The sequence below is a fragment of the Trematomus bernacchii genome, unplaced genomic scaffold (genome assembly GCF_902827165.1).
Source record: "Trematomus bernacchii unplaced genomic scaffold, fTreBer1.1, whole genome shotgun sequence".
NCBI lineage: Eukaryota > Metazoa > Chordata > Actinopteri > Perciformes > Nototheniidae > Trematomus > Trematomus bernacchii.
In genome coordinates this window covers 16,226,366-16,239,373 of record NW_022987564.1, presented here as the reverse complement: position 1 = coordinate 16,239,373, position 13,008 = coordinate 16,226,366, and the positions used below count along the sequence as shown (strand labels likewise).

The 13,008-nt window shown below is 39.1% G+C and overlaps 1 protein-coding gene across 1 annotated transcript in view; it reads left to right on the top strand.

Moving 5' to 3' along the window:
- Nucleotides 1–13,008, top strand: part of grin2da (glutamate receptor, ionotropic, N-methyl D-aspartate 2D, a) — a 227,131-nt gene that overhangs the window by 171,660 nt on the left and 42,463 nt on the right. The window contains exons 10-11 of the mRNA XM_034124525.1: nt 8,115–8,240; nt 11,494–11,606. Coding sequence (XP_033980416.1) covers nt 8,115–8,240; nt 11,494–11,606 — 239 coding nt within the window. The remainder of the gene's footprint in view (nt 1–8,114; nt 8,241–11,493; nt 11,607–13,008) is intronic.

The window sequence follows — 13,008 nt, the reverse complement described above, 5'->3', positions numbered from 1 at the left end:
CACCTGTATAATATAATACTCGACTGTCACAGCCACAGACTGAGCTTTAACTTAGCCAAAATAAGGGATTGTCTTAGTTGAATACATGTTCATTGCTAAAGGAAGTGTGTACGTGATGAAGCTACAGTTGCAAAACACATGTGTGTGTGTGTGTGTCTAAGTGAGATAGGTGAAGAGGTAGGGTCAGCAGAGACCCTTCACTTCAGAAGCAAAAACCCAAGTGGAAAACAAAACAAAACCACCCAGTGGAGTGTAACACGTCAACATTTTTACACTCAACAGTGATGTCCTGAGCTTTTACAATGACCTTAAAAGAATAGTTTGACATTTTGAGAGTTACATATTGCATTTTTTTAAATTAGTTAAAAGAACATGAAAAAAAAGGCACTTCAAATTTTAACTGAGATTTAAACAATCAAACAAACTGTAACTTGGGCACATCGCCACATGCCATTGATCTTACTGTCCATATTCAGACATCACGCCACTCATGGTCCGAAAGTTCCTGTATCAAGGTGAGGACTCTCGGGTTCACCTGAAGACGGGATGCACGTGTCTTCTCCACTTTGGTGCCCTTCTCTGGGTTGATGGAGAAAAAACACCTTAAAATAAAAATACAAACAAACAACAGAATTAATAATAAAATAGCTTGCCTAACAACAAAAAAACTTCACATCAATCTTATTATTTTGAAGCCAAAATGACAATTATCTTAACCCCCAATTCACTGAAGCAGCTGCTTTAGATTTGTTGCAGTTTAATAAAATAAATTGTTGGATAAAGCCAATCCCAAAAAACACATACCTCTGGACAAACTCCAGGGTGGATGTAGGCGATGTTGAAGCAATAATAGCTCCCAAACATCATGGACAGGGCAGAAACCAAGGAGGGGATGTTGTCCTGTACTATGTTTCGATCCACACTCAGCATGAATCGCCTTGAAGAATAGCATGATCGTCCTAAAAAAGAAGAAAAACACAATTCAAACTAAATTAAAACAAGACTTGTCTTCCTGAAATATTTCACAAAACAATTTTAGCACACATTTTAAGGTCTGTTAAATTGCTCACCATCAATACAAAAATGTATGTATGTGTATTTGCAGGTTAAGGGGAGATAAATGTAATGTCAATTTGACTTGCTTTTAGGGGATAGTTCATATTGTTTGAAGGGGGGTTGTAGGAGCTACAGTTTGGAGAAACAGAGAGGAGAACCAGCAGACAGCTAAGCAATGCACTGCTGTGGACATAGTTAAGCCACCAAAAAAACTAAAACAATATTACTCTTAGTGTATGCTATATTAAAGAATATTTTCAAAGCTCTACCTTGCTGTCAGACAGCTATACAGTCTGTTTCTGATAGGGACTGAAGCAGCAGGGTACATTTGTGACAATATTATAAATATAGCGTACACGTAAACTGAATTTTTAGGTGGCTAAAATACGTTTCGCTGCTGCACCCATCCACAGCTTTACATACGTACCCGTACTCCTGCCTGTTCCTCCAAAGACATGCAAGTAATACACTGACTATGGATAAGTATCCATAAGCATCCAAACTAGCCCTTTACGAGCTTACAGTAACAAACAACATTGTGCAACATAAACGTCTCAAATTAGACAGAAAAGAGAGAAAGAAGTGGCAGAAAGAACAGAAAAAAGTAGACTGCCCGTTAACTTTGAACCCCCTCAGATGTAGCTTCAAACCCCCCACTTCACAACAGCATGAATTAAACGAAAATAAAGAGTTCAGCTTTTAGCATGATACTTCAATAACGTTACCAGACTATTTAAATTAACTCCCGGTCAGTAGACGTTATAACTATGACTGCAAAATGCACTCAATCACAAACAGAAGCTAGCATTGTCCTGACAACACACCGTTGTTTGCTTGCAGTTCGCGCCAACACATTTGAAAAAACACTTATGCAATGCAGAACATAAACCCTCAACGTTTTGCTGCAAAATGCACTCAATCACAAACAGAAGTTAGTATTGTCCTGACAACACACCGTGTTATAATTGAAGTTTGAAGAAAATAAACGGTTAGCTTACCAGTGCTATGTGATCCTGCGCTCATGTGCACACAGCTCCGTGGCAGGCAGACTTGAGACAGACTTGGCCGCGCCCTGAGCCGTAACCGTTAACCTGCAAAAACGGCAGGTAATCATTTTTAGCACGCTAACATGACTGCCCGTTAAATTTGAACCCGCTCAGATGTAGCTTCAAACCCCCCGCTTCACAACAGCATGAATTAAACGAAAATAAAGAGTTCAGCTTTTAGCATGATACTTCAATAACGTTACCAGACTATTTAAATTAACTCCCGGTCAGTAGAAGTTATAACTATGACTGCAAAATGCACTCAATCACAAACAGAAGCTAGCATTGTCCTGACAACACACCGTTGTTTGCTTGCAGTTCGCGCCAACACATTTGAAAAAACACTTATGCAATGCAGAACATAAACCCTCAACGTTTTGCTGCAAAATGCACTCAATCACAAACAGAAGTTAGTATTGTCCTGACAACACACCGTGTTATAATTGAAGTTTGAAGAAAATAAACGGTTAGCTTACCAGTGCTATGTGATCCTGCGCTCATGTGCACACAGCTCCGTGGCAGGCAGACTTGAGACAGACTTGGCCGCGCCCTGAGCCGTAACCGTTAACCTGCAAAAACGGCAGGTAATCATTTTTAGCACGCTAACATGACTGCCCGTTAAATTTGAACCCGCTCAGATGTAGCTTCAAACCCCCCGCTTCACAACAGCATGAATTAAACGAAAATAAAGAGTTCAGCTTTTAGCATGATACTTCAATAACGTTACCAGACTATTTAAATTAACTCCCGGTCAGTAGAAGTTATAACTATGACTGCAAAATGCACTCAATCACAAACAGAAGCTAGCATTGTCCTGACAACACACCGTTGTTTGCTTGCAGTTCGCGCCAACACATTTGAAAAAACACTTATGCAATGCAGAACCCTCAACATTTTGCTGCAAAATGCACTCAATCACAAACAGAAGTTAGTATTGTCCTGACAACACACCGTGTTATAATTGAAGTTTGAAGAAAATAAACGGTTAGCTTACCAGTGCTACAGATGTGATCCTCCGCTCATGTGCACACAGCTCCGTGGTCCGTGGAAGGCAGACTTGAGACAGACTTGGCCGCGCGGTGCGCACTGAGCCGTAACCGTTAACCTGCAAAAAGTGGCAGCTCCCGCGATAATTAAATAGTCCAATGAAATAACAGAAACAAACTCTACTGCTCAGTAGGCGTGTCTCAGTTCAGCGGCCGTTTCCTTCGGAGGCGTTCGATTACTGTTTGGGCTGTCTGCCGTGGGCTGCATTCCACTCCAAATAGCCGGTCGGCCGCAGAATCCAAACGCCAGCTGTTTTATGAATTCTCATTTAATTTCCAAGAATATCTCAGTACTGGGTTATTTCCAATTTCAAAAATAAACATATGTATTAAACAAATAGAAATAAGAAGTAAGTATATTATAGTATATTCAAGAATGAAAAAATATAAAAAAACATGATTTTAACACTGTCATGTTGTAATTTTAACTGTATTGTATTGTTTTATGTATTACAGTTGTTCTGTGTTCAAACCACAGTAATCTGTAAATTATACAATGAAATATAATTATTTTAACATATTCTTAATGTGAATTTAACAGTTTTGTTTGGTTCAGTACTTCACGAAATATTACTGTAAATTAAACACTGCTTCATTGTTTCTCTATTTACAGTTTTTTGATGTTGTGATTTTACAGCTTTTCCCTGTTAATTTCACGGACTTTTTTTACAGTGTATAATTCATTCCTTTTGTTGTTAATTGTGGTTATTAAAAACCATGATGGATAAGGCCAAACACAAGGCTTCAAAAGTATTGTACACATAACCGTCACAATGACTATGTCCATTTCTATATTCAGTCTATGATCACTATTCCCTCTTTGGCTGATATAGTGATCCATGGTCCCTACACACTACAGTCACGGTCAGAGGTTGACTCGTATATAAAGAACATTCAAAGCCTTCAGACTACTCAAGAGTATTTGCAGAGGCTAGATATATAAAAACATATTTCAAACTGTCAGCTGCTACGATCACACAGATTTAAAAAAATGAACATTTTGTCTCCTGATATGGTGTACTGTGGTTATCAAGTTTTGACAAAGTGACTGCAGTGACTTTTTATGCTTTCCCCCTGACAAATACACATGCAACAACATATGCCAAAGATCTTCCACTAATAAGACACTTCCATTGTTTTGTCATTTAAGATTTCTTTCTAGGGAGCAAACATACTTTGCTTCAACAGGGGGAGGACATTTAACAAGTAGAAAATGTGCTTTACTGTGTTAGAAATACCATAAAAATGGCTTTTAAGCTAATATTTGCTAGGAAAGAGTGAGTGTTAACATTTCAGTGTGAGGTGTTTGAAGCAACTGTAACCTCTTTCTTTATTACCAACACTTTCAAACCAAAATCATCGAAGTAGCTAAGTTTCTGTGGTTTCATCAACGCCTCATGAAGCACTTCAGCCAGACTAAACTACTTGACATACTCCTATGCATTTGTCATCCAGGTGTAAATTAGATCAAATAATATATGCACATGGTATTTGCATGATGGACGCACCAGCTGCCTACGATGGGAACAGTGGCTGTCATATGTTCCACATGGAAACTTTAATGGGATCCATTTTCAAAGACTTAATTGAGACTACCTCACTCTAATTACCTGGCATGATGACATTATTATGTAAATGTTAATGTAGCTAGTGACATGTCATACATTACTGTGTCCTTGTCCTGCACAACTCTGGTTCTCACTACGGAGAGAACCTTCACAGTGTGGTTATTCTTCCCTTTAAAGGGCTTTTCATCACGAGCCGACTCCGTGTTAATGCTATTCCCAGCGCCCCGAGTACGAAGGTCAACAGTCTGCATCCCTGGACCTGCTGGGACAAGTTGGCAAACAAAATGAATAAGTAATGCTGTCACTTTACACAGCAAATCGCCCTTAGGAAGGGCACGTAAACCTCATTACCCCAACCTTAACCCCATGTGCCCCAGTGGATCTGCTTACTGGAACCAGTATAGACTGTGGTGGTGTGTGCAGATTTATAATGGGTCGTCATTGACATAGAGCATATGTCTCCTTTTGACAGTCCTTGGTTAAATATGTCCTAAATGAATACATATAGCTGCTGGGACTCAATGAGAGAGTGCATGAACAGAATAAAACAAGTCTGACAGCGCTTTGAAAAAATGACACGCAGCTGCTTTACACTCCTCGCCGTCAGAGTAAAAGACAATACATCAAACTGATCCTCTAGTGTTTGCAGTGCAGCAAGTAATTATTTACACACTTCCACTGAAAAGCCAATATTACATTTCACCATAGGGATATACAGTATGCAAGGGGATTCAATCTAACTGACAGTCATTTTACTCAGATGCAAAATATAAACAGACTCCCCCTGTCGAGAAAAATCAACATGAGCAAACAAATATGCCTGAGGACCAGAGAGGATGTAGCAATGGGATATCAGTCATTGGACCAAGGGGGTTGGGGTTACGTTCGGGGGGAGGTTCAAACCACTCTTCAGCCTTCACAATTATTTATGTTTTAAGGTTATTTTTTTATATAAGCCTTAATTTAAGCGATAGATTTGGGATTGCAGACCTGATTCGAACCTGTGGTTTGAACCTGCGGAATCGAACCTTGGTACATGAGCCCTCAACATAATTACCCTAACTGCACATATGTAGTCTCTGGGTGTTTCTCAATCGCGAGTAAAGCTGCTTCAGAGCCACTATTTCAAGCATACTACGTCATCGAGTGCCGCCAAAGTACTGTTCCAATCTCCAGCATACTTGGAAATCTACCGAGCCCGGCGTACTCCGTTTGGAGAAATATCGAGGCTGCACATGAGTAGACTCCGCGGTCTTAAAATCCCCACAATGCTTTGCGCACGGACCAATTTCCCCAAATCTGTGGCGGAAGATGTAAGGCGGGGCCTCTCATATGACGCACACCTGCACACTTGCTAGCGTGTTCCACACTTCGTTTTCCGAATGCCAGGAAGTATTCTTGACTCGCTTCTGAAGCAAGATGCTCGGCAGACATGTGCTACAAAGCAAGCGTACTCGCGATTGAGAAACACCCTGTGTCTGCATCTTGGAAGGGTGTGCACAATATAAGTTAAACAATGAAATATGACCAATTAATATAATTCCATACATTTTAATAATTTGACGTGAAAAATCTCATGCTTGTATTGCTGGAAACATTACCTGTTGAATAAAAAGGAGATTTATTCACTACTTATTTTTCATTTTGTGGTTGATTTTGTGCTGTTTAGTAAACTTGGCTGTGATATTTGGTGAGAAAAATGCTTGGTAAGACAAAAGAAAACAACCATCTATTTAAATCACTTTCATGTCACTTTCCTTTGGAAAGAACACCTTTCCTTTGGAAAGAACACCCAATTTGTACACATATATACATATTTCACAATACAAATATTCAAATTGAAAGCCACATAAAAATAGATTGTACAGTTAGTGAAAATTACGAAGAAATTTGATTTCAAGTCTTATAGTACAACATAGTTCTTCTGATGTCTAAACTTCATAATGTTGAACAAAAATGAAACATAACATTAACTATTTTTCCTCAGACAATGAACAACTTGTACGTGCACTGCCACACCGCAGTTGTATTTCTTTTGGCAATCAAACTATATAAGAAACACAAAGAGCACAACACTAACTAACTGACTACTACAACTAATGGAAATCATTATTCCAACTCATGCCCCTATTAAAGCCAGTTATTAAAGCCCCTATTGTATTTGAGTTGACATCAGTCTATTTTTCGTTTTAATTGATTGAAGGATGTCACAATACTTGTGTATGGCTGGGAGAGGCAATTGTTGAGGTTTACAAAAAGACACAGTCGGTGAGAGTTCGTTTGAATAAAAATAACCTATTTTCCGAAGCATCATTTTATGTTTTAACATTTTAATATTGCAGTTTTCCAATTTACCCCCTAATGAGAACAATGTCTCTTTATGTAGATGATTCCATAATTTCTTAACCTAAATCTGATTAAAAAAATAAAGAACATAAAACAAGCATGAAATGTACAAAACATGTTTCTGCACCTGTGATATGGTTTACTGCTGCAAACATATAAAAGCTGCAGCCTCTCCGCCCTCATGGCACTCCGTTTGAAAGCCCAGCATTAAGCATATGAACCCTGTCTGGCAGTAAGTGTAATGGATAAATCCCGAGCCTCTCCACCTGCTCCCTCAATGTACTCCTCTCTGCGGGGGAGCGTCAGCTAAAAGCCTCACATGTAAGCAGTGCTCTTCGGTATGCAGCACGTAGTCTCACGCTGGATGTAACACTGTGAGACGAAGGTGTTGAGTGGACCTGGCTGCTCAGCCCGGCTCTGCAGTGGGCTTTGATTAGCGCTACAGCTGCTGCTGCTGTTGTCGGTGTTGGCAGGAAATCCCTCACTAATTTGGCAAATCTCACAAGTGTCTGCTGGTTTCCTCAGCACCCAGAGTAGAGAACATCTCGTCCAGTCTACGCCTATATTTTAACTCTTTTGTCTGCTGATGGGCTTTATGATGCAGTTAAGGAGTGACCTTCCAGAACGCTAAACCAACCAACCAACCAACCAATTAATCTATTTTTATTTATATATCCGCAAAAACACAACGATGTGTTCAGCATACAGCATCCTGTGTCCTTAGACCCTCGTAGTGGAGAACAAAAAACGCCACAAATAAAGGGGAAAATGGAAGAAACCTCGGGAATGTAACTTTTTCGCTAACCTGCTAAAGACCTTTGATTTGCTTGGCATCGGAAAAACTACAGTGCAATCTGTGGTTTGATTATTACTGAACAAATAATGAACACTCCACTCCTATCTTATTTAAGTAACAGGTCAACAAAATGATTTTGAACTCTTGATTTCCAGGACACAACTTATCTCGACAGTCTATTCATGACAAACAAAGGAATACTTTGTAGATGACAAAGAAACTGTGTCTGATCTGTTTGCACGTGTGTGTCTTTCAGAGCCCTACAGCCCAGCGGTGTGGGTGATGATGTTTGTGATGTGCCTGTCGGTGGTCGCTGTCACCGTCTTCATCTTTGAGTTCTTTAGCCCCGTGGGATACAACCGCAGCCTGCAGAGCGCCAAGAGTAAGAGACGGAGTCACTCCAGCGCCGGCACGCCAATCAACCCACTGCCACTGCTCATTTCACCACATTATTACCAACTTGTCACTTTGTCAGTTATGTAAGCGAGGGGGGGCTGATTTGATTTTGGGTGTTTGCTCAAATTATGCAAAGCGCCCCGCGTTTTTTCGCTGCACATGAGTCTAAACAATCACTTCACACCCCCAATCTGGCTTATTTATATTTAATGAAACAAACACTGACAGCGCAGTGATGGTTGACTTTGACATTTGAACAGTACTTGTCAGTTCATCATTTATTCCAAAATGTTTACTGGCTTCCCCTCTGTGCCGACATATTCATTTTGATGCGTCATTTGGAAATGTTATTCATTACTTTCTAATAAATTGACACAAGCGGAATTATATAGATTTGGAGTGACAAGTAGGTATCTGTTCATCACTGTTTGTCAGTTCTAGCTTCTTCTTTGCTAACATACCTCTGCTTCTTCAATCCTAAACACACTGTTTTGACCTATTCTACAAAACTTCTCAGACCAGTTGTGGTAAAAACAGTAAAGAAAAAGCTAAAAAAACGTAAGTAAGATCATAAGCAGAATTTCTTATGGTTCGTTAAATAATTCATAAATAAAAATGAATAACATTTGACCATATTTTACCACTATATAAATTTAAATTAATTTTATTTCAGAAGTAATTATTTTGTAAGTCTATTAATGTAATGTAGGAATGTGAACCTTTTCTAAATAGTTATTATAATCTAACTTTACATTTGTATCACATGAGTAAAATGTAGGTGTTCATGCTACATATGGTGCAGGTTTTACTAGACAATTGACTCAAATCAGTTCAAACAAGTTCATATTATTTTCAAACATGTAAGGATGGCAAAGCTAAAGGAACACAACTTAAGGAGCCATTCACATCTGATATTAAAGATCTCCATACATTGCAACTTTTAATCAGATGACAAACATGTGACACCCATAAAACTCAGCTGAAAGGTCAAATTGTAAGTACATTTAAACTTGAGCTTAAATTGTCTAAACCATATAATTGCACATAAAGGTAAAATCCCAGAACCAGAAAGTGTTGTTTGTTATTATACTAAATAACGTTAGAGATCACTTCACCACTTTTAAATTATCAATGTTTTAGGAAATCCATGTTGGATATCTTTCCTTAGGATACTCCAATTCAATGGTTATGGTTAAGACCGTTTTTTATTAGTATCCTTATAATTATAGTATTTAGCATCAAAATAAAACAAACTGTAGGCTAACCCACTTACTGTGATGGCCTTTTTGTTTTCAATGTTTTTTATGACCAGTTAGCTAAATAAAGCCTGCCATTTGCTTTAAAGATTCTCCCATACCTTTTTTTTTATACATTCTCTTTCATGGCAAAAAAGTTGACAACTCTGGAGATACTTCCAACTCTCATTATTCCCTCCATCTATACTGCACCATTCCCTTGATACCTTCAGACTGTGTTGACTCTTCTTCCAGCCAAAAATATCTCAGCACCTTTCATCTTGAAAGATCAACTGGATCCTCTCCCTGCTCTACCTTGTCTCTCATCCATTTCTCCCTTCTGAGGCTTCACTGATTATTGATTTGAACACAGAGGTCTTTCCTCAGACCTCTGTTAAGCTCCATCTCCCCTGTTTAGAAATTCAACATCAGACAGATCTTAAATCACTTTGGGCAGTATGTTCCTGCTATCACTGCAACCCACCATCCTAATGATATTAACTATAAGGCTTAAAGTATTTAGGCATTATGTAGCTTTGGGCCCATTGTTTTTCATGGTTTAGGCTTGGCATTAGTTCTATCGCTAAGGCATCAACAAATATTCCAGACAAAAGTGGGCTCCATCTGATTGTAACAGCTAGTGTTTGTCCCTCTCTTGTGTCAACATAACAAAGCCCCAGTGCAACAATCCAGTTCCATATATAAATAGTCTTCACACTTTGTTGTGAGCCCTGACATCAACCCCATTCAACACCTGTGGGACAAATCGGAACGCCAACTGGGAGCCGAACGCTATCACCCAACATCAGTGTTAGACCTCACAAATGCTCTTGAAGCTGAATGCATTGAAATCACTATAACCAGGTTCCAAAGAAAAGCTTGAAACCAGAAAAGTAACACGTTAGTGCCTGTTCGGTTTTACTCCCACCGAAAGGGTTGTCTATTGATATCAGACAATGATACTACAGATTATTCAATTATTAATTAAATGTTTCGTTTTGTTATTGCATTCATTTGTATAGTACTGTATCATGTCTGTATCACCTTTTGTTTCATTTGTATTTTCTTTAGTTTTACACGCTCGAAAAAATAAAATAAAAATAAAACAACACAGGGCGTGACCACTCAGCTTTAGTGTAGGATTGATGTTTATTTAATGTGCTCTTCTCCATTCAAAGAAGCATATGGTATCAGAAAGTTAGCTTTTCTGCATACAAATCCATTCAAAGTTAGATTCAAAGTTAGCTTCCTCCATACAAAGTTAAGTTATCAACCTAAGAGAAAACACATAATACACAAATTACATAAAGCATACACAACAAAAGTCTGTCACCATAAACACATATTTAATCCAAACACTCACTGGCTGCCCGTGTGCCCTGTGGCTGATCAAAACATGAGTGACAAACATTTCACTGGCCTTTTTACGATGGCTGACGGTCCCTCATCAAATGAGTCCCAAGGGAAACAAAACAAGTAGCTTAATGCTAAATGATTGAAATAAATAAATAGAAAATAAATTAATAAACAACCAAAATTAACTCCACAGTGCCAATGACAAATAAAATGTTAATAGTGGCTTTTTTATTGGGTTGATTTCGCGCTACGTTTTATTTCTGCCGTGAACCCGGTGCAGTAGCCGAAGAGAAGTCACTGAAAATAAACTTTTTCATTTAGTTATTCATTAATTTGGTCATTCATTCATTGATTTGTTTATACACCACAATGCTATACTGTTAATCCCAGCCGGGCTATGCAAGTCAATACTTTTTTATCCATTTGATGAACCCTGTAGTGTTCGATTATCCACAACACCAGTTAAAAGGGTTCAATACCCAACAAGTGCATTGTATTTGTCTTGTTATTGAGCTTTTGCACCTCAATAGACTTGTTTTTCTAGCTTTAGATTGGATGCTATATGGCCTCCTGCAACCTCTCAGCACCTGTATGAAGCGTACAAAGATTTTTAATTTCCTAAAAACTGGATTTCTCTCCCTCTCTCAGAGTCAGGTGGATCTAAGTTCACCATAGGGAAGTCCGTGTGGCTGCTGTGGGCGCTGGTCTTCAACAACTCTGTGCCTGTGGAGAATCCCAGAGGAACCACCAGCAAGATCATGGTGACCACTCCGCCCGACTCACTCACTGACAAATGACCTGATTGATTAGAAGACTTTAATCTGATTATTTGGAGGGAAACACCTATATTTTAAGATACCCAAGTTTCACATAAGTTATAAACAACTTTTAAATTACTCTATTTCCTCCATTTGATAACAACTTCCCTCACTTTAAAGGTCCCATGTCATGGCCATTTCTACTGATCATAATTCCATTGTTGAGTTCTACTAGAATAGATTTACATTGTTCAATGTTCCAAAATCACATTGGTTTTCTCATACAGCATCTCTGTATAGTATGTGTATTCACTCTCTGTCCTACACGCCTTGTTGGAGCTCCTGAAAAAAGATAAAGGCTGAGTGAGTGTGTGTGTGTGTGTGTGAGGAGCTCTGCGGATTGGTCCAATTGGACCAGGGTATCGTTACGTCACTATACTCAGGAAGAAAAAAATTGAAAAATAAAAATCTCCAACGAGGCGTTCTGGGGCAGCATAGACAGGTATTTTCTGTGTTAGAGTTTTACTCGCTACAGGGTGTACTTTGAGGGTTTGTGACTCTGCAGACCGTTTACATGCAGGACAAGCTACATAACACACAAGGGGACGGGTAATAACCGGAAAAGCATGACATGGGACCTTTAAAATTGACTTCAAATAAATGTACATGTACACTGTAGATCATCATCCACTTTCCAATCAATTGAGATTAGTAAATAAACTGATCACCACAATATATCATAAGCAACTTAAAGTGGACCTATCATGCTATATTTAAATGATATATTGTAGGGCCATACCTATATAAGGTATATTTATACGTTTCTGTTTTCAAAATACCAAACAGATCATGCATTTTAGCCATGCCTCATTTCGCTCTATTTGCTGTTCTCCAGCCCTGTTTTTGCAGGGGGCTGATTCTGTGAGCTGCAGCTGACCACGCCCCCCTGCAGGAGAGGGGAGCCGCTCTGATCAAGTCAGAAGAGGGGGAGAAAAATAGATCTCCGTCCTCCGTGTTTTATTATAGCCTATTATTATATAGAGTCGTTATTCATTTGTTTTAAAGCTCAATAAATAACAAAGAAGACCTTTGACCGGCACTTTTCTAATTTTGTCCGGAAGATTTAAACTTTAACGGACATCTTGACCGGCGAAAGAAACTGAAACTGAAACTCTGCCGCACGGTCCCCTCGTTCCTTGGAAGAGGCGGAGAGGTGGGTGTTTGTCATCTGCTGGTGGACTAACCGGAGAGAATTACAGTGCTTGCCTCGACGAGGAGGGATTGCATTGAATTAAAGCAGCAGGAGCAAACGCTTGCCTCGGGGAGGGAGAAAAAAAGGCACAGTGGAGAATAAACAGAAGGGTAACCATGGTAACTATGGGCGGGAAGTCTTCTTTGCTGCTTT